This window comes from Pieris napi, chromosome 2 (assembly GCF_905475465.1).
Source record: "Pieris napi chromosome 2, ilPieNapi1.2, whole genome shotgun sequence".
NCBI lineage: Eukaryota > Metazoa > Arthropoda > Insecta > Lepidoptera > Pieridae > Pieris > Pieris napi.
The window spans coordinates 3,163,143-3,186,532 of record NC_062235.1 but is presented as its reverse complement, the minus strand read 5'-3'; the positions used below and the strand labels follow the sequence as shown (position 1 = coordinate 3,186,532).

Below are 23,390 nucleotides of genomic sequence, written 5' to 3'. Positions count from 1 at the left end.
TAAACAAATTAACTGTATGAGTGTAATATTGGATACTCACTAATTGTATGCGACGGCTCATATGTCATCTACGCTTATAAAAAATGAATCGGTTTATTTTTCACAAAGAAGTTTTTATTGAATTATATTATTCTTCATTATGACGTTCGCTTGTTTAAAATGGGTTAACTGTCGGTTAATGATATCAAGAGATAACTAAATTTTAAAATTTAACGATTACTTTAATTCAATTTAATAAATTGAATATTGCGCGTTGAATCTGGAGCGATTGTATTTTGGGTCAGTACGAATGTTAGTGGTTTATAAGAATGTTATGCTTAAATCGGGAATTTCGCACAACATAATAAACTGTTTAATATTATTACAATACTTGCAGTCTTAAACAGAAATTTTAGAAAAAATATTTTTAGCTACTCTAATTGCGATTATTATACCTATGTCCTGTACTGTTAGTTACTATAGCTTTAAACAGGCCGTGATAAAAAAGTCATAAAATAAATATGCTATATCTACCACTATATTCACGGAATTCAATATAGTATTATTAATATAGTAATATTAATGATAATATCTGCAAGCCCCAAAATTTCATACAACTGCAACGGGCATCGGAACTGATAGATTTTTTATTCTCTCTTGATCTATCGTGTGTTACAGTTTTGAAACACTATAATGTACCACTCCCATGCCTAATACTGGTAAAGGCTAAAAAATTTTTTGTTCTATTCTATCTTATACGGAGTAAAATCCAGCTTATATGAATCTTGAAAAATACCTAGCGATTAAAAGGAAAGGCGGAAATTTGCCAGTTCTTCTTTTCCGTTCTTCGCCCTCAATTTAAGAATTAGCACTGTAATGCTAATGGTAGAGGCTAAATATTTTTTTGTTCTATTCTATCTTATATGGAGTAAAATCCAGCTTATATGAATCTTGAAAAATACCTAGCGATTAAAAGGAAAGGCGGAAATTTGCCAGTTCTTCTTTTCCGTTCTTCGCCCTTAAATTTAAGAATTAGCACTGTTATGCTAATGGTAGAGGCTAAATATTTTTTGTTCTATTCTATCTTATATGAAGTAAAATCCAGCTTATATGAATCTTGAAAAATACCTAGTGATTAAAAGTAGAGGCGGAAATTTGCCAGTTCTTCTTGTCCTTCTTTCGCCCTCTTTTTAAGAACTAGCACTGTAAATGCTATGTTTTTTGACGTTAGTGCTAAAGTTACCTTAATTAATTATAAACATTTTGACTTTTCTATACTCCGTTTATATAAAAATTCCATTACATACATAGTTGTATATTGTGTCTTTGTATATAGACGTATAACGGGTGCAGTTATACGTCGTTGTATATAACTTTTATTTTATTGGGGTTTGGAGCTGTCAAACGAAGCACTTATGAGCCCAATAGTTTGTGGCCTGGCATTATAATTGGAAAACGCAAATTCGCCGCAATTGATTTTATTGTGCTTTCGCAGTTTGATTTAATTTGTAAAACGTAGCATTTTTATTGTGATCGCTTTTCACAGGTTATAAACAATATCAATGAGAAGAATAAAGTATCTATTCTCTATGTCATATTAATAAACAAGCTATTCTAGAAACTAACTATAATTGCCAATAACTTTTTCCATTACATTATTTTAACAAAAGAAAAATTTTGCTCTGAGATAATCTTAGTTTAGTAGAACATTTTATATTTATAGTTCAGAAGATTAGCGTGAATATACCTACAGACAAACAAATTAAAATACACTGTATTTATACAATGTTTGTGTATGTATGTTGTTTTTCAAATCGTAGCCCTTACGAGCGGTTTTTAGAAATGGAAACTGGGTATTACTCAATTATCCTGATAAGGCTGATTATACAATAAATTATCAGTATTAGAAATCTCGATTGTGTAATAATGTTATTACGTATTATATTAAAACAGTGTTTGTCCAGTGATTGAGCGCGATTTTTAATCCTGTTTTTTTTTTAATCATATGAATAATTTTATTAGAATATATGACAGAAGAGCATGATTAGAAAAATGATTATAAACATAGAAATTTACATATAAACACTTCGCGAAATAATTACAAAATAAATTACGTAAGCACTCAGAATATAATTTACATAAGTTAAATATTTAATTAACCAACAATACTGTTACAAAAACCTTTATAGCTGCACTAGTGTTTCGTGCATTAATAATATTTAAAAACTTGGTTTAAAACGCGCTAATACCACTTAAGTATATTAATACTAACTGTGCTAACGAAAAAAATGGTTTGCCAACGGGTATTTCAAGGAAATCTTAGAAACAAAAAAAAAACAACAATAAATCTAATTGCACACTCTGTAGCAGACAAAACATGCTTTATACTTAATAATTACTAACAGAATACTTAAAAATATTAATATATTTAACAAAGAGAGCAGTGTCGGCCTAGTGGTTTCAGCGTGCGACTCTCATACCTGAGGTCGTAGGTTCGATCCCCGGCCGTGCACCAATGGACTATCTTTCTATGTGCGCATTTAACATTTGCTCGAACGGTTCACTTTTACTTATCCTATCACGCAAACTTACACCACGCATACTTCTTAACACTCTCATTTCCACGGCATTTATTCTACTTCATTCTTTCTCTACCACACTCAAGTTTCACTCCCGTATTTTATCGTCGGGATAAGCACTCCCCAATGTACGGCCAGTCGAGCCCCGCTTGAGATTTCTTGGCTACACATAGAGGAATGAAACGCTCCATTTACTCTATTCCCAGCATTCACTCTCATTTTATATAATATATGTACTAGCTGACCCGGCAAACGTTGTTGTGCCATGTATATTACTTCTAGGAAAAAAAATTTTAGTTCAATAAAATAACTATCTATTATGTACTATAAAAAATAGGAGTTGATCTTAGAGGAGTGAAAATTAGGGATAGCATGTATTTTTGTATGCTGTATCATAAAATAATAAAAACAAAAAAAATTGTCTAAACATAAAAAATTTTTTTGGGGTGGACAGCCCTTATCACTTAGGGGGTTGAAAGATAGATAGTAGCCAATTCTTAGACTTACTAAATATGCATAGAATATTTCATAAGAATCGGTCGAGCCGTTTCCGAGGAGTATGGGAATTTTATATTTATAGAGATGTATAGAATATAGATACATATACTTGATATGATAGATGTCTATAATACCAGGTATATCCTTTAAGGTCTCTGCAGTTAGGCTATGCAATTCACTTCCCATCCCTATTCGCTTAGCTTCTCTATCTTCCTTTAAATTTCTACTGTACAAACATTACATGTCCACATCGTATATAACTTATTATAGATATACTATATTAGACTATATAGGTCTTACAAATGGTAGTGCAAGTCAACCTCCAAAACCGTTACATCGTAATTTTATGATGTCGATTTTTATAATTTGCTCTGGCTGAATGCGCCTAGTGAATAGAAGTGAACTAGTTTTTGTATTACGACAAAACCTCACCTTGGCAATGAATTCTGGGATAAGCGAAAAAACGAGATGTTGCCTTTATTTTTCTGTTGGCACGGAAATACTAAACTAATTGCTGCAATAAAATTATGAATGAGTTTTTAAAATCAACATTGAATCACGCAAAGCTTTTTGTTAATGTTTTGCGAGTTCATTACATTAATTAATTACCAGGTTTTGAATTTTTTTATCTAAACAGTGACTTCCGTCCGCTATTCAGATAAAATATTCTAAATAATTTATCGTTGGATTTCGTTTAATTGAGTTAATAATGAATATTTATAATATGAGCGAAAATTTCCAGCGGCGTATTGTTGGATCAACAGTTCTCCCATGAGTTTATATATCAACTACCAACATATGCGTATGAAAATCTTGGTTACGTGCAAAACACAAAATTTCTCACAAATATTTATACAGATGCTGCGATTGCGACTAGTTCGTACTCGTGAAGCATACTGTGTCCGGGCCATTTCCTTTAGTTCTTAATTCCCAATTCAATGTCTTCAAGCATATTGGTTTGCTTCGTGTAGAATGTGTAATTCCTCATTAGCCCCGATGTTTGTTTCTGTTCATTGATCGTTTTTAATTCTATGTTAGAGCCTTCTAGTTAGCAAAGTATTGATTGCGCAGAAATAAAAATTGGTGCAGGCTTAAACACGGCCGCGACCTCAGGGTTTGAGTTCGCTGTCAGCTAGCATTGACAATAAAACACCAAACACTTTATAAATTATTATTTATAAGTGCTTGAGCCCTTAGTTATGGCCTTGATGTTGTTCTATATGCTATCACGGTCATGTTCTCTAAAACGTCATCTGTAAAAACTCAATATATACAATGTATTTACGTGTTAACATTTTATGGTGTAAGGATAAATTAAAACAACTATTCTTAGTTAGTGCTTTGTATTCGTGCGAGCGTGTTGTGTATCGATCAAATGAAGTATTTATAGTGACTATGAGATTTAAGCAAAAATCTGTGATGATTCGAACGTTTTTAAGGTTTAAGAAAAATGTGGCGCAGACAGAGGAATACAATTTAAGTGAGTTCTTGCTCGTCGACGCTTAGTTTAGAAAGCTGGTCATATAAATGGTTTTGTTAAGGAGAGTTGAGCGATTTTTTGCTGCATTTTTCATAGTTTCTTGTGGTTTTATAAACACAGATGTGTTGCTCGGCTATTGTAGTCACACGTGCGTTCTAAAGTAGGTCTGTTATTTAACTATCAAATATGTAAAAATAAATTACTCTATTAACATTGGAACAAGTTACAAATTTGTCACAATTAAATGTTTTATGATAAAACCAGACATACTATAGATAATAAATGACGTGTTATTTTTTACTAATTCGTGAAAATCAGTAATTTTATATACATATATACTATACATTTTAAGGTAACTTGTTTACTTTAAATTTCTTTGCTTTATTCATTTGTTTTCTAATAAATGTATATACGCCATATTATATGTAATGGATATAAAAATAAACCCGGATTCAAAGAAATTTATGAAAAAATTCTTACGCTAACTTCATTCATTTTAAACAAGATATCGGGACAAAAACAACATCGAATTAGGAACCATCTGGTGTAACAAAAAATATTCCAAAATCTCAAATGTTCGTCCTATATTTCTTTTGCTTAATAATTAAACGGTCTAACAAATACCTGAAGAGCTATAATTTTGCTATATAATAAGTATTTACAAATTAGATATGTTTTTAACTACATACTTAGGTAACCGCAAATATATAATACATGTACCTAGCTCTTTAGAAATAAAAAAAACTAATTAAAGAATATAAATGTATTCTCTTGTTAAACCCCAAGACACAAGAACCAAAGATTTGGTATCTTTGCTCGTTTAGTCTATACTACTATGTCGTGCGCGAATCTCAGTAATCTATAATAGATCACTGAGATTCACGCACGGCATAGTGGTATTTGCAAATACGGCAGAAGATTTACGAAAATGCTCATAGAACTGAATACAGCTAGCAAAGAAGTTGGACTCTTAATGAACATCCAAAAAACTAGAGCCGTGACCAATGGTAGGAATGACAGAGTAATAAAAATTGATGGCAACACAATAGATTATGCATCAGAATATCTTTATTTAGGTCAACTGATATCCAACCATGATTCAACTATAAAGGAAATAGACAGAAGAATTGGAAATGCATGGAAGAGATATTGGTCCCTAAAAGAAGTTATGAAAAATAGTCAAACAAGCTTGCACATCAAGAGAAAACTTTTCAACATATGCATCCTACCAATTCTTACATACGGCTGTCAAACATGGGCACTTACCAAAGCACAATGTGAAAGATTAAGCGTAACCCAGAGAGCCATGGAAAGAATCATAATAAAGAAAAGAAGAATTGACAAAATAAGTAACAAGAACTTAAGAGATAAAACAGGGTTTGCTGACGTTGTGTTGGGCTGGACATACCATAAGAGGAGCAGATAAATGGAGCAAAATTGTAACACTATGGCAGCCAAGAGGCCATAAAAGAAACAGAGGTAGGCAATTTAAAAGGTGGGCGAAGGAATCATGGAAATCGCTGGAAAGACTAAGACCTGGACGAGATTGGTATACAATAAGGAAAAATGGAGGAGAATGGGGGAGGCCCATGCCCGTAGGCACACAGAATCAGTTATCGTAGATTAAGAAAAACAATAGTTATAATGTATATATTTTGTATTTCTGATATAAGGCTATAAATAAATAAATAAAATTATAGATTACTACAATTGGGATAGATAACTCGTAATTAGAAAATATATTACTGTATGCGACTACGGAGTTCAGCGTATTCGTTTCAATTCAGAACTAATGTCCTTGACGACGCAAACATCGTCCCATACATAGAATGCAACAAAGCGCAAGTGGTTGGGCGGGCGACCTAAGGTACATAAGGAACTCACAAGGAACCTAGTGGCAAGAGAAAACCTCGCCAAAATGCTTGCGGGGGCCTAAGTCAAATAAGGGGCTGTACACCGTACAGCCATTATTAATGATGTTGGCTTTATTAATATCTTTCACCGATGGACAGTATTGTACAATAAATGATACATGAAAACGTGAACATTTACTATGCGATACGCTATTTACTTGCGTTAATGACTAAATTATTATGAATACTAAATTATCATAATATTAGTATAGTTCCCTGTAAAATCATTGTAAGAGGAATGACCTGTTTTTTACGTTATATCTGTAACTGTGTTCCTGCACCTAAATATACAAATAGATATAAAATGGTCGGGCAAGATTTTGCGTAGAATGTGATTTGATATTTCTATCAATTCATCCATACCTACCAACATGCTGATCTATTTATCTTATAAACCTTTAATTGTTAAGTCGTGAACTGCGAGCGAAATCTTCAAGCAAACCGTGATGAGGAATAAAAAATGAAGTTCGATTAATTTATTTTTTAATTTTATATTCTCATAAATTCTGGATATTAAAATCTCCGGCCACGGACAAAGAGATGTTTATTAAGGAGACAGTGGCCTGTAATTGTCTCTATCATTATTATGAGATTAATTATGTTGAGTCTTAGAAGCCGCTTTGCCACTAGTAGCAATGCAACTTCTGGTAGTGCAATTTTGGACCGTCAGCAAACTCGTTTTTCGACCATCGGTGATGTTGGAGTTCTGTGGTGTGTACAATTACGAGATAGTTCTTACATTTCTCGCAAAATTATGAACTAAAAGTTAAATTATATTCAGAGTTACAGTTATTAGAAAAGTAAAAAGAAAAATAATAAACTGGCCGAGCTCCTTTAGCTAAACCAACTTATACATATCCATTGTATTCTTGTTTGCAATTTATATAAATAAAAAATATATTTTCGTTAAATTAAATAAAAAATTGCGAGTTTATAGGATATAATTTTTTAAAGATTTTTTGTATTAGCGGTTTTGTGGCATTATGTCAATGTTTAAAGCTCGATTTCTCAAAACCCTGTTGGTGTCGGGCGTATCTGTCAGGAAGTACACTTACCAGTGTATAACGTGCAATAAATTGCGGGATGGCTAGTCTCAATAGTAATGAGCTATGGCCTAATCGGTTTCCAGATGGATTGCGTCTTCCAGGTCTTCAATCTCTTATATAACTTATTTGATTTTTTTATATAAGGTACTAACGGGCAGGATGATGTTTAGTGATACCGCCGGACACTTAATGCCAGAGGGCTCGCGAGTGCGTTGCCGGTTTTAGGAACTGGTACGCTTTTTTCTTGAAGCACCCTAACCCTAACCTCGTCAGCTGGTCAGGTCGTGCGCGGCAAAAACTGCCTCAGCTGTGGCACGACGGACGTCAAGGTCATACGGGTGGTATTTCATATTCTGCCTCAACGTCCTTAATGAAACTCAGCTGCAAATATTATTCCGAACAAAAGATATAAATATTAGATTCCTGTACAATATACTTATTGTAGTGTTGAACTTTAAGCAAACAAAACGTTTTTCTAATAATTAGCTTTGATTAGACACAGTCATTTAATTAAAAACAAATAAAGATATTGCGCCAGATCCATTGTGTACTTATATCACAAGGTTAACAATTAAGATATTGACCACTAATTATAATAAGCCACGCGCACACGTGTTACATAAACTATTTAAATACACATGACATAGTTATTATGCATATGTATTATGCATTTATCATTTAGAACCCGGTAATGTCACATAAAGCTGTATGGCATTCGTATTGTCACCCCAAAAAGATATTGTTTTAACCCAAAACATTTGGTCTATACGCCACGGGTTTTAGCCATTGAGCCCCGGAGTGGAAATAATGATTAGCTTAATCAAAATCTACTAGTATATTTCATAATTTCAACCAATACGTCACGCGTCTTATTTGTTAGCCTTCATACTTAAGCTTAATCGATTTTAATATGTTTTATATAGAATGTAATAGTAATAATTATATAATAGTTTACCAGCATATGTATATATTTACCTTATTAATTCATTACGTCTTCGGTTGCCCTCTTAATAAGCGATAACTTAAACAATTATATTTTATTACACTAATTTATTTAATGATAATTAACTTAATGAAGTCACATAATCGAAACGAGTCATTTGAATAAAACTACTAAGTTTATAGCTGTCATGCTTATGCGCATAATTTACAACGACAGATACTATAGACAATTTACAGATAAAAAAGAAAGATTTATTATTTTCCTTCTTGCCGATCGATACATTTGACCATCAAATACACAAATATAACTCAAAGAAAAAAGGCACTTTTTTACCGATATTATTCCAGGATCAATTTAAAATTAAAGTTACGTTTCAGAGTACATTCATTAACAAAATAGTAAGAATAAAAAACACTCGTTTATAAATTAGTGATATGTACATAGGCCGACAACGCACTCGCAAGACCACCGGCGTCGCAAGTGTCTATAGGTTATGCTAGTGAAGTATGTATTCTAAATGATCTCTCTCTCCCATTATTTCATAATAACCTTCCGTCGCTCAACCATCTTAAAATAACGTAGCTAACATTTTATTGGTTTAATAAAACCGAGGAAAGTTCTCGATATAGGAAAATAAATAACACCTAGCAGTTATTTCTGTGTAATGTTCCGCAAGACTCAAGCCTTAATTTTATACAAATGTTATTTTTATATACTCAGAATTTTCCCATTGCATTTTTAACGTTTTCCCTATTGCAGTTTTATAAGTACAATAAATCTAATATATAAAATTCACCGATTCTCATGAAATTTTGTGTGCATATTGAGAATCGGACAACATCTATTTTTCATGCCCCTAACTTTTTTTTAAGTTCAACCCTAATTTTTATTTTTAGATAAAAAAAATTATTTTTATTTTTTTATGATACAGCATTAAAAAATACATACATCCCCTAATTTTCACCCCTCTACGATCAACCCCTATTTTTTATTATAAATGATAAACATGGCAAAACGACGTTTGCCGGATCAGCTAGTGATATATAAGTTTCCTCGTTTCTACTAAAACCGTATAATGCGTCTTTGAGCTCTGCAAAAATGGCTTTCTTCTCTAAAAAAAATATTTACTATTATATTATTACTTCAAACAATCGAAATCTTCAGCTTAATAACATTATCTTAATATATATAAATTACGTGTCACGTTGTTTGTCCGCTATGGACTCTTAAACTACCAAACCGATATCAATCAAATTTGCACACCGTGTGTAGTTTGATCCAACTTAAAAGATAGGATAGGTTACATCTGAATTTATACCCGCAATATTATTTTATTGCAAAATATTTGTTTATTATTTGATAGTCACAATTCTAACATATGGCGCTGTGTTGAAATTACCAACGTTTCACATAAGTTACATATCATGGCATAACCACCAAAAGAGCATGGTGGTTCCCATGACTGGTGTTCTCCTACAGTTCCCCTTGAATAGTTTACTACTATGTAATATAACAAAAATCTTAGCCACAGCAACGCTTGGCCGAGTCTGCTAGTAGATTATAAAAAAAAACTCTGTCTTGACTTTTTGTGTACCCAGCTACGATATCATTCTTTTCATTTAGACGAATAATATTAGTGTTATTCTTAAGAAATTGGAGTAAATGTCAGTTTGTTTAGGACTCATGGTATCGTATTGCAAAATAAATATTCTTCAATTGATGGCAGGTCAATTATGGGTGTTTATGTAGAACATCAACCACAATAAATCTAAATTCAATAAAATTTCATGTATTTGACTAATTCTAGACGAGATTGTAACTTAAGGTACGAATCATAATATATGTACCTAAATTTTTATCGACATTTATATTTTAATTAAAGAAACAGTTATTAACACGTACATAACATAGTAATAATAAATATAAAACTCGATATAGAAAGCCACATAAATATTTTTGAACCATTAAAAAAAATATCGAAATAAATGCAGCCTATGTTATTTATATAGAAGCATTTTGTAGTTTTGAGATTTTATTACACCAACAAATGAAGAAGGTACCTCCCCTAGACATCTATATATATAAAAATGAAACCCGTTTTCCGTTGTCACGACATAACATGAAAACGGCTTGACCGATTTGTCTGATTCTTTTTTTATAATATTCCTTGAAGTACGAGGATGGTTCTTACGGAGAGAAAAATTAAAAAAAACTTGAGTGAAAAAGTCTAAAACCAACACTTTTCTATATTCCCATACAAAATATTCGTAATAATATTTAAAGGCAATTTGAACTTTAATACCATATTATCGTAAAGTTCAAGTGTTAGTGGAGGGGTTCCGGGAAGGTAAATTTTTATTTTTTGACAAAATGTATTTGTTGTATTATCAACTTTCTTTTTTTATCTTACTAGCTAGACCGGTGTCCCGAATAGCAGAATAATTATTTAAAAAAAATAAAGAATCGACTGTTAGGCGGTACGATGTTCGCCAGGCCAGCTAGTGTTTTTTAAACAGTAAAAGTACCTCATTGTAAAATAAATGCCATCAAAACCAAATGTAACACGAGAGCCAAGTTTAAAATGCTACCAAGCCAAAAAAAACGACATTTATTTGGGTGCCAAGTTGTGTGTTCATTCGGGATGTATTACGAGAACACAATTTACTTTAGTCAACTTTGTCTAGATTAAGACAAGTGTGTTAAATATGCTTCCGACAACCCAAATCCTTTCACATATGCAAAAATTCATTGTTTTCAAAACTTGACAGTCGTTCAAATTTTCGTCAAACATTTCGTTACGTTTCGACAATTGTTCAGTTGGTCATTCATTAATTGTTCTGTTGAAATGGAAATTCCATTTTTAGTAGTTTGCTAATTAATTATTTATATATATTTTACGCTAGTGTATAGTATTAATAAAATATATGTTGCGTGGAACTTCGATTCAAATTATTACACTTTTTTACGGTTTTGGTCTAGGAAAAGACAACAATATGTAACTTTACAAATATTGAAGATTGTTTATATTAGTAATCAACACATCTATAAAAAAAGAGAGAGCAGAGTGCAAAAAAAGAAAAGAATCACAACTATAGTAATAATCATAAAAATATTATATACATAATAATATACAAATACCTGCACTACATACATTAAACTGATTTTGCAATGAACTCCCACCTAAAAATTCTGGTTAAACACAGCATGCTTGCTTGCTCCTTCTTTTCTGTGGTAAATTTGTAAGACTATGAATAAAAAGGAGATGTGTTGGCCCAGTGCCTGAATGAATTTTTCCTTTTTAACAGCGCATTTAACACTCGCTTGTGCGGTGAAACAAATGAGACAACATCGTGATGGTACCGGCATTCTTTAGAGCTAAACATCGTCACATGTGTAAGGTATAGAAAGCAGATCACCTACTTGCCTTTAAAAAAAACCAACCAAAAGACCAGACCAAAAAGGTTGCCCCACTGGTTTTGTGTTTTCTTGAAAGTTGGTACTGTGATAAATTACACATTATCACGCTTATCAGCTGACCCTTAGGTCCGATATTAAATCATTAATCTACAAGGAAGTAGTATGTGCATTCTGCGTTAGAGCGTTCCTTGCATTATTTCTCGCATTTATGGGAGCATATACATTTGACTGGAGGAATTATTACATTCAATATTGTGATGATTATTTTCATGGAGTCGAAGACGATATTTACTATGAATGTAAGTATTTAAAAATATATCGTAATTAAGTTTGATGTTTAAACTTCAATTGTATTTGTCATTTCATTTGAATAATTATTTAATAATTGAAATAAATTGAGTTATTTTGAGTTTAAAACATTGATTATGTTAATAAATTTTTATTGTCAAACAATATAGATAGAAAGACTAGTTTCATAATTATTTTTTATTTTTTTATTTCTTGCATTAAGGTTCCAATTTTAAATATAATATTACAATATAATATATCTTTTAAAAAACATTTTTACAATAAGAATAGATTGTCGCCATTAAATTGCTTTGTCATACAAGGATTTTCTTTTGAAAGTAATTATAATTCTACCACATTATTTATGAGAAGATTAGGCTTACGTAATCTTTACGCTGATTTCAACGTTTATACAAATATTATTTACGAGCATCTTTCTATTACATAAGGAATAATATATATTTCTGTAAAGAATTAAAAAAAAATCAGTGTTTCGAAAATTCCATTAACCAACTCACATTTATTGTTATAATTAATTTATATCGGTTCTCAGTATCATCACTTATCGGAATATATAACGTAAGTGCGAAAATAAATCAGTGAATTTTCTCCCGATTCACATTCGCGGGATACTAATTGATTAGGTATGTTAATATTCTTATTATATGACATTATACAATTTATTTTTCATTTGCATGCCTTTTAATATATTGTACCACTTTCTTGGCAAATAAACGATTTAATATTATTATTTAAAACCATTTAGAGCCAACACTGAGTGGAAATATACTATACCTTCTGCTATATGATTAATGGCCTAGTTAATGTATTTAAAAGGAAATATTTCCTCACCGATCACATGTTACGGTCATTACAAGGTGACGTCTAAAGTATGTTATTATAATTCAAGAGTAAAGATATTAATCTAGAAACAATCGAACTTCCTGATTCATGGAAATCAATTATATTTGATTGAGTTTTTAGGGTCACTATGGAACTTCCTGTCTCTATGAGTAGGTCTGTAAACTACCATCTCGTATATTTTATTTGTTATTGTTTGGAAATACAATTACGGCCCCCGGGGAGTCTTATTAAGGCGACGCGGGTGTCGGTCTAGTAGGTGAATTGAAACCTACCCACTAAAATGTAGCCCTATTTGCTCGTTGTGGACGGAAGGCAAGGTAGTTATAAATGTTTAAAGAAATTTTATTTCTCATTACAATTTTTTTATTTACATGAGAAACTTAATAATATACGAACGAGATACGCGACGCCATCACCTATCCCAATTTTTGTCTACTCATTCCTAATATGTATCTTTAATGCCATTTTGAATTGATTAAACACGCTAATATTACGAATTTTAGAGGGAAATTTATTAAATAATTGCACACCCTCATACTTAATAGACTTCTTATAATTTGTGTGCGGCTTCGGCAATCCATTGCGTATCCTTAAACTGACCTTAGAATAGGTGGTTCAGGTACGTCACTTTAGTAAACTTGTTAATGTTTCCACAGTAATTTACATACTTTCCCCTCGTGTAAATTTTACTGGGTTTGTAGAAATGGGCTGAGTCACTTGTCCATTGAATTCCTTCTCCGATTTCTTGCTCACTGCAGACCTTCGTGATTATTTTGTGCTCTCTGCCCTGCTTCACTTTTCGAACTCACACAGCGGTTTTCGCATCGGCGGTCGCTCTCAAATCAGTCGTGAAGCAGTCTTTTTGTGATTTGGCATTCTGAAAAGGTGGGAGCTTGTAGTTTATTGTAGTTTATTTTATTACTGCTCTCGACCCAGTGGCAGAGTACTGCGCTGCTGCTACCATATCTGATGATCGCCATTCACCGTCAGAGTCCGTAGTGCTGAGGTTTTGTGATATCTGGTCGGTCATTTGGGCTGCGTCCCCTTGGTCAATTTCCCTCTATTTCCCCATTGAATTAGCGTTTTGCTAAAATTTAACTCAAAGCTATCTCTAGAAGATAATAAGGTCGCCCATAGCCTTTAAGGACTCTAGAGAAAATACGTAAGACAAGGTATGGTGTAAAAACTATAGCCTGGTCGGAAGGTGAATAATAAAAGTTAGTCCCACGTAGTGTTGGGTCTTTATAAATGTGGTATTGAGAAGTTAGAAGGTAGAGGAATAAAAAAATTACATCTTCTGGTGTTTCCATAGCATAAATGTAGTTTCCCTAATTATTTCTGGTTGTTTTCTTTATTATTTATTATATTATTATGCAGAGAAGTAAAATATATATAGTCCTTTTTTTCATATAATCAATGTGGTATTGTGAAGTTACAAGGTATATGTCGGATGTTATCTACGCATGCGATACATAAACAACTTATAAACTTTGCGTGACAATTAATCCGACATATATAATCTCATATAGTATTGACAGTATTTATGAAAGTAGTGCATGAAGCCGTTTGCCTTTGAATATTTATTAGAGTTGAGGCTTTGGGTCCTTGTAAGTCTGAATATTTGATGGGATATTCGGCAACAATGCCTAACTGTACAATGTCTACAGAAACTATTGTACAACGCCCATTGTAAAGTTTGATCACAGATTATTTGAAACAGTAGGGATGTAACAAATAAACGTAGGACGCTTCGTACATTTTAAGAACTTCCGTCTTGTAGTTGTGAAATACTTGTGTCATTAAGTATTGTAGTTTGTGTGTGTGTTTTAAACAGATTATTTTTGCATCATTTTTGTATGAGATCAGCCTTCTATTTTTTTATATAAAGGGAGGCAAACGGGCAGGAGACTCACCTGATGCTAAGTGATAACCGCCGCCAATAGACACTCACATTGCCAGAAGGATCACAAGTGCGTTGCTGGTCTTTTAAGAATTAGATCTGTGTGTCAGACGTCTCAGACGTAAAGTTTTGCTCTAGAGCAAGCCGGTTTCCTCACCCTGATGATGAGCACTGTACGTGAGAGTGTTAAAAATAAATAAAAGTTACAGGGTGGTGCACAACTGTCGTTCGAACACACGACCTCAGCATTAAAGGTCGCACGCTCAAGCCACTAGGTCAACACTGCTACATAAACTGTTGAATGTAGAATGTCATAAACACATTAAATAAATAAACCATTTTTACATGGATTTAAAAATATCAATGAAGAATGACTACGCATTTGCTTTGATTAAAGAAATGTTCGTCTACAAAGAGTTATTGTGTAGTTTAGCGTCGTTGTAAATACATTAATTATAGAAACAAGGTTAGAAAAAATAAAAAAGCATAAAAGAAAAACACTTTAGAAAAAAACCAGTGTTTTTATATGACGTAATACTGTTCATTTCTAGACTATGTAAAAAAACTAGGATAACAACTGTTTTTTTTGTTAAATTATATACAGGTCAGTCACCGTATTTTATGACGTGGGTCAAAATACAGACCACGAATATTGAGTCACGGTCACTACAAGGTCGAATTACCTTTTCATTACATCCGTTTTATAAACAGATTTTTATGTTAAATTTTATTTATTTTTAGTCGAGAATGTGCGAGATTTTTTTTTATGGTCTGGGGTCCCACGTCATGACAATAATTCCAATGTAATTGTGTTTTGTGCCAACATTCAAAAAAAATAACCTAAAAATATCCTAGTAATGGTGCTCCCCGGTTTCACGCCTAAATCAAATTAAATCAAAATCATTTAAGGTAACACAATGTACACTTATGAACGTCAAAAAAAGAAATACATATTAAATGCTTCTAATTTTACATTTACTGCCAGTTCTCAAGGGTGTAGAATGGAAGAGAAGAACTGGCAATAATCCCGAACTGAAATAAATTTAGTCACGTGTCGTGTATGTGCGTGAAGAGTTCTTCGAGAACCCACTATGGGTCAATAATAATGAAAATAGACCGAATTTTCTATCATTCTCTCAATTTTAATATTATTTTACACTATTATTATTGGGGTTCAGTTAAGTACACAGGCGCTAATTAAAGATTTAAGTTTAGGTAGATAGTACCGGTGACCCCAGAGCTGGTGCTTTCCTCGCTTAACGAATAAGTATCACAATACAGCGAGGAAATGCTGGCATACACTGCTACAGGGACCAAACACTTAACATTTATTTTAGCTTTCTATTTATCCATTTTTAATTAGTACTATTTTACTTTAACATTAATTTAGGCCCGTTTTATTTTTTTACACTCATGTTTTATCTCACAATGAATTACCTTGTTTCACTTAAATTGCTTCTCTTAATAATAATTAGTCTAAATTCCAACAAAGTCGTACTTATAAAACAGGTTAAGTTAAGGTCGTTTCCGGATTTCCGTTATGTGAAATATAGTTACTATATAATACCTGTTCACTTAGGTATATTTAAATTTTTATCCTGTTATGAATTAAGATTGTTACAATAATTTTAAAAGGAGTAGCTACAAGTGACTCGTAGTTGGCAGCGTGCGACTGTCATCCTTGGGGTCGTAGGTTCGATCCCTGGCTGTGCACCAATGGACTTTCTGTCTATGTGCGCATTTAACTAGGAAAACATTGTGAAGGAACCGGCTTACCTTAGACTTAAAAATTCGACAGTGTGTTTCAGGCATAGAAGGTTATCACTTACTTGCCTATTTGAAATGATCACGGAACATACAGAAATCTGAGGCCCAGACTTGAATGGTTGTAGGTCATTGGTATACATAGATAAAAAGTGATATTTGCGTCGTTAGAAATCTTTTTTATTTCTTTTGATAGCCACATAGAGAAGCGACCCCCCCCCCCATCCTTGATGTGCGTTCGAATTACGGATCTACACCAATGGAATTTTCTTTCTGTATGCCCAATAAGCACTTGCCCCAACGTTATAGGCAAACATCGTGAGGAAATCAGAAAAATATCAATGACATGTGTCAGACACAGAAGGCTGATCACCTACTTTTCTATAAATCAAAAATGATCGTTGGTCGTATTCCGCATTCTGAGTTCTCTGTTTCATATAGAGTTTTAACGGTACCGGATTATTACTAACCACATAGTCAAAGGAACACACACACAAACGAAAGACAAATCTCATCTGAACTGAACTGAAGGCTTGCTACTGCGTTGCCCTTTTAAACATAGTTTATTTATAACTTCTAAAACAACGTAATGCATAAAATTATACAAGAAAATATGACATTACATAGTATAGAAAATATGACAAATTTTACACACCTACACAGCAATTAAATTGGAACATAAGCAAGCTAGCAAGGGAAAAAATTAAAACAAGCTAAAAAACAACAAGCTACAAAAAAAACTAAATAAAGTAAAAATAACTAAAACTAAATGCTAACTTAAACGTCATTAAGAGCATAAAAAACAAAGTGACGGTAAGTTGGAAGCTTGTTGTAAAATATATTATTATTTTCATCAATGTTAGTAATTAAGTTGTAATAATAGTTTTTTGGAGACCCTTTATGGACCTAAGACGTATGTTTGACTTTGACGCGCGGCAAATGTGTTCTAAAATAACTCCGTTATCATACGATATGGTCCACCCATTTCCCGTAGTAACTAGTCTAATGTAAATTTTCATTTTCGAAATTCAAATACACTGTTACTATGCGACAACAATTTTGCCGATCACAAAGCAGAACGGCACAGGCGTTGAATGGCCAAAAATGACGTGTGTAACTAATTCAATACAAAAATATAACACGTATTGAAGTACAAGACGACTCTTTCAATGAATTTGAAATTGTAACTAATCAGTAAATATTCATCTTTTACAAGAATGTAATATGTAATTTATGTATAAGCTAAAATATGCCTTAAAACTTGGGGCATAAAGTTGTATTTCCCTTATAATAGGAACTTTTGGGATTTAAGGTGTTTTTAATATAAACAAATGCATACCGATAGGGTAGCCAGCAGTACAGGGTATTTTCTGAAAAAAGGCCTATTGCTATCCAAATATATATTTTTTTTCAACTTTTGTCTCCTTATTACAGCATAAATTTACAGTAATTGTCGTACTCAAATGTGTAATAAAATTGATTTATATTTTATATATAATAGGAAAACTGAGTCATTACTTTTAATTTATTGGTAAAGTAAAAATTTTAATAAATTTACATACAATCGAAATTTAACTATCTTAAATCAGTCATTAACTTCATTTATTTTTTCTTCCCACATTGCACTATTTTATAAAACATATTATATAGGATTACCTTAATAACAACATATCTTCATATACCTGTTAAATTTCATTTCCTTATTTTTTTCTACTTTTACAGTAACTTAATACTAATACCGTAACCTGTAACCGAACTACCGTTTGCCGATAATTAATCAATAGATAGTAAAATTGTTAGTATATTAGTTAAACTCTAGTTTATAGTCAAAATGTGTTTTTTAGTCATAAGTAAATTAATCTTAGGCACACGAAACTACTCTGTGTAAAACTTGTTAACAACAATAAAGGCTTTATTTATTTTATTTATTTATTTAATACTAATACAATAGAAAACTTATTAATATAAAAATTAAACTAAAAACATAATAAAAACAAAACAAAAACAACAACTATTACTACATTATTACAAGTAAGTTATATAGTATAGGTTTTTATCACGACATATATCGTTACTTTTGAAATTTCGCTATTAAATTATCTGCATGCGACCTAATAAAAAGTATATTGACATTATAATTATAATTATAATTATATGCTTAATGCAAATTAATACATTTATCCTCGCAACTGAGTCCCACAATTTAGAAATATAATCGACAATTAGACATAATTAACTGCCCTGAGCACGTCTATTTGTGGCTATAATAATACATATATATATATAATTTATAAATACCCGCAAATCATATTCTTTCATTACGATAATAGAAAACAATGCCTATTTATTGACGTTGTTAATGACATCATTAAATGAAAACTGCAATTAATTGAAACATCGCAAGTTTCTCACTAATGAGATCTTCAAATATTTTGACCTTACTCTGCGGATTTAATGATATTTCGAGTGATATTTTAATGTTTCACCTTGATCTAAAAAGCTAAATTTCTATAGAATTCAAAAGGATATATTTTGTTTTATTTGGTGATAGAAAACATCGTAAGACATAAGCGCTAAGTATGTAAGTTAAAAACTCATTGAATTTGACATACGGCAATCATAGTTCGCACGATATCGTATAGAAAAATTATGAATCAAATTGATGAAGAACTATTTGATCTTAGGCAAGACACATAAAAGAAAGTTACTCGATTAATAGAAACTGGTGGTGATAGAGGTGATTGCATGATGCTAATTGAAAAATGTTCACCAACTTCAGTTCCACATTCTATTTTGTTAATAAAATTATAACTTGACGTTAATTTCTTTGCGATTCGATGTGACAGAAAATTTTTGATAAGTTTTATGTTTGCTTATTTATTTTAACTATTTTATTAAAACATGCGCATTTGTATTATTTTACTTATAAAAACTTTAAACCCAAAGACTACTTTATTTTATTTTTGCTCTCAAACTTCACATTATAAAATAATGACAATCAAATACTTTTGAAAATATATTATAGAAAAGATTTACACGTGTGATAATGACATGAGGAATTAAGAGGGCGCAGCCCTAACCAGATCCATACAACTTTTCACAATCGAGTACCTCGCAATATTGCAGCACACAACTCACGAGGGGATTTTGTATTGAAGAAGTCGCATGGGTCCGACAAGCATCCGCGAATATACAATATAAACACAACTATGTATGAATAAAAAATAAAAAATAATTAATTACCACGGCAAGGTTGCTAAAACGACTCGGCGAAAGGTCCACCGAGTCATTGTTCATCACAGTTTTATTGTGAATCCTAAAAATATACAGCAGAGTATAGTATTTAGAATCTGTTATAATTCCTCTTCTTATAGTGCCATCTCCTTGCGAAGGTTCGCGATCATCATGGTTTAATTTTGGATGCCGCGCTTCTTAACAACGACTTGGAGGTCCACCGAGTCATTGTTCATCACAGTTTTATTGTGAATCCTAAAAATAAAAATATACAGAATATAGTATTTAGAATCTGTTATAATTCCTCTTCTTATAGTGCCATCTCCTTGCGAAGGTTCGCGATCATCATGGTTTAATTTTGGATGCCGCACTTCTAAACAACGACTTGGAGGTCCACCGAGTCATTGTTCATCACAGTTTTATTGTGAATCCTAAAAATAAAAATATACAGAATATAGTATTTAGAATCTGTTATAATTCCTCTTCTTATAGTGCCATCTCCTTGCGAAGGTTCGCGATCATCATGGTTTAATTTTGGATGCCGCACTTCTAAACAACGACTTGGAGGTCCACCGAGTCATTGTTCATCACAGTTTTATTGTGAATCCTAAAAATAAAAATATACAGAATATAGTATTTAGAATCTGTTATAATTCCTCTTCTTATAGTGCCATCTCCTTGCGAAGGTTCGCGATCATCATGGGTTAATTTTGGATGCCGCGCTTCTAAACAACGACTTGGAGGTCCACCGAGTCATTGTTCATCACAGTTTTATTGTGAATCCTAAAAATATACAGCAGAGTATAGTATTTAGAATCTGTTGTTATTCCTCTTCTTATAGTGCCATCTCCTTGCGAAGGTTCGCGATTATCATGGTTTAATTTTGGATGCCGCGCTTCTAGACAATCACTTGGTGCTTTGACCTATGCATTGTCTAAGGTTTTTCAACCAAGACGTGCGTCTGCGGCCAGGTCTCCTTCTACCTGCCACTTTGCCTTGTATGATTAGTTGAAGGAGCTCGTGTTTTTTGGTGTTACGTAAAACGTGTCCGAACTCCGAAATACTCAAGTTTCTTTTCTTAACCGCCTTCGCCTTGCTAACCTTTGTTCTTCTGCATTATGTCCAGAGACGTAACATCTGTTGTTAGATTGTAATTAGGTAATTAGCAACTAGTTGACCACAGCCACAAACGAAGCTATTCAGCTGAGCCATTAAAACTGTTATCTGTGCTACCCTCATATTAGCCTAGTTGAAGCATCGTTAAATTGCCATTAATGTTTAACGATACTGCCAGAAAGTGATCATGGTTGGACGACGCAATTTATCTTCGCACCGGGGGCCATAGACAAAAATTCATTTTGACAGGCGTTACCCAGTGGAATTGGTCACGTGACTAAGCTAATGTCAATTTATGTTTATGCTCCAGCAAAGTTGTTTAGGTCGAGTATAGAAAAGCAGAAAGACTGTCTATAAAGTTAATTATAAAAACAATTATGATATAACAGTATTTTATTAGCAATTATCTACAGCTTATACAATAAATTAACCGTAAGACTTATACAACAGTACTTTTGATTGTATAACATTTTTTTTAGGAACTCTGTTAGGCCTGTAATATATGAGTTTCATAGACAATTTTACCGTAGTCCGGAATATCGCTTTACAACGTACACATATTCGTAGTCTACCAAAACTTATAATAATTATCTAAAATTATCGTGATTCATGTCAGTTTTTCTTTTGCATGTGTCCATTTTTGTTTCTGTTTTAGTTTTGTTTAAACCACTATATGTTATGCTTACCTTGTCTAATTTATTTTTTTTTGTCTCAGTGGTTGCCTGAAAGAGATCGCTCGAAAGCGATAAGGCCTCCAGTTGCCCTCCTTTTTCATTTAATCATGTCAATTGTATTATATTTCTGTAACGAATATTAATCAATAAATAAATAATAATTATAGAACTTAGGAACATATTAATTAATAAAATTTCGAATGCCTAACGGTGCCAGAATCAAACAGTTGTTTTGAACAATTTGGGTCCGTCATTCACGTAAGAACATCAACATTGGAAAGTGTATACTAATATTTATTGTTAGCACGTATAACAATAGCATAAAGTGTGAGAACGTGGAAATCCTGCTTATGTATAACCTTTACTGCACTTACGCGAATATAGTCTTAGACTTATCGCTGTGAATACTGTATGATTTATTTAGCGAACTAGCAAACTGTGGAATCGTCACATCAAGACCTCCAGTCTTCCCTGGGAGATACGACCTCCAATTGTCTTAAATAGAGCAAACTCATGGGCCGGCAACGGACCCACTAAAATTTCCATGGCTGATTTAGGCCCTATTAAAATTAAATTATTTTTTTTATATACGGAGTACTTACTCAGTGCTAAGTTTTGTCTCTTACCCTCAGTACCACATGATCATATCCAATATTGTTTGTTAGCGAAAAGGCCGCCCGTTATATCACTACATAGTATAAAACAAAGTCGCTTTCTCTGTCCCTATGCATGCTTAAATCTTTAAAACTACGCAACAGGTGTCGATGCGTTTTAATAAATAGCGTGATTGAATAGTAAGGTTTATATGTATAATAGCATCCATTAAATAGTGAAGGTTTCTAATGTGATGTCGCAAATAATTACATTTTTCCGCTTACATTGCATTGCATAAATTTCTGAACACATCGATTTTGGGTAGACAGCCTCGTGTTTTTAAATGATCATAATTAAAAAATGTTGATGAACAATATTAATTCCCAAAATATTAGAAGGAAAATTATAATTCAAAGCTCTTGAACAGCTCAATCTTAATTAACTTTTCTCCCTTTTTCCACTTTTCTTATGTAGCCAAGTCCACATTTCAAGGATCGTCATGCTCGCTTAAATGTCATTGCTTGTGGCGGCGTCCATGCGTCGGGTTGTCTCTCTCCCTAAAATATGGCGAGGGGGCCGATGGCTGGCCATGCGTCATACTCGTGAACGGGTGCTGCTTGTGGTGACTGGTCGTACTTGAATTCGTGTATGCGGTGATGTTAATTATTTCGACTATGTGTTTGCGTGTTGTTCCCACGAGAATGTAAGTGCGTGCTCCTATTTCACCATGCCTCCTGCTGATAGGGGACAAGTCTTTGTTTTTATTTATGTTCTTATTATTAATTACTTAAAATGTCATGTGGAACATGGTGTAATGGTTGCAGCTCCTTACAACCTTTGTGTAAAAAAAAAAAAAAAAACATGGCGATTAAAAAGAGTGGCGGAGAGTTTATTGCCAGTTCTTCTCTTCCGTTCTACGCCCTTGATTTGAGAACTGGCAGTAAATGTAAAATTAGAAGCATTAATATTTATATCTTTAATGACGAATCACAAGTGTACATTGTGTTACCTACGTGAATAAATGATTTTTGAATTTTAATTTTGAATTTTTTGAATTTCCCCTAACATTGAACCCGAACCTTTAATAACACCGGGTTTTAG

The 23,390-nt window shown here is 32.6% G+C and overlaps 1 protein-coding gene across 11 annotated transcripts in view; it reads left to right on the top strand.

Moving 5' to 3' along the window:
• LOC125056653 (potassium/sodium hyperpolarization-activated cyclic nucleotide-gated channel 2) overlaps window positions 1-23,390 on the top strand; it is a 185,323-nt gene that overhangs the window by 95,997 nt on the left and 65,936 nt on the right. The window contains exon 1 of one of the 11 annotated variants that reach the window (XM_047659921.1): window positions 4,405-4,536. The exons of 9 other annotated variants lie outside the window; for them this stretch is intronic. In XM_047659921.1, the coding sequence (XP_047515877.1) occupies window positions 4,452-4,536 (85 nt within the window). In that variant the 5' untranslated portion in view covers window positions 4,405-4,451. Of the gene's footprint in view, window positions 1-4,404; window positions 4,537-12,018; window positions 12,155-23,390 lie in introns of those variants that run through there. One more of the 11 variants, XM_047659947.1, reaches the window with a different exon arrangement.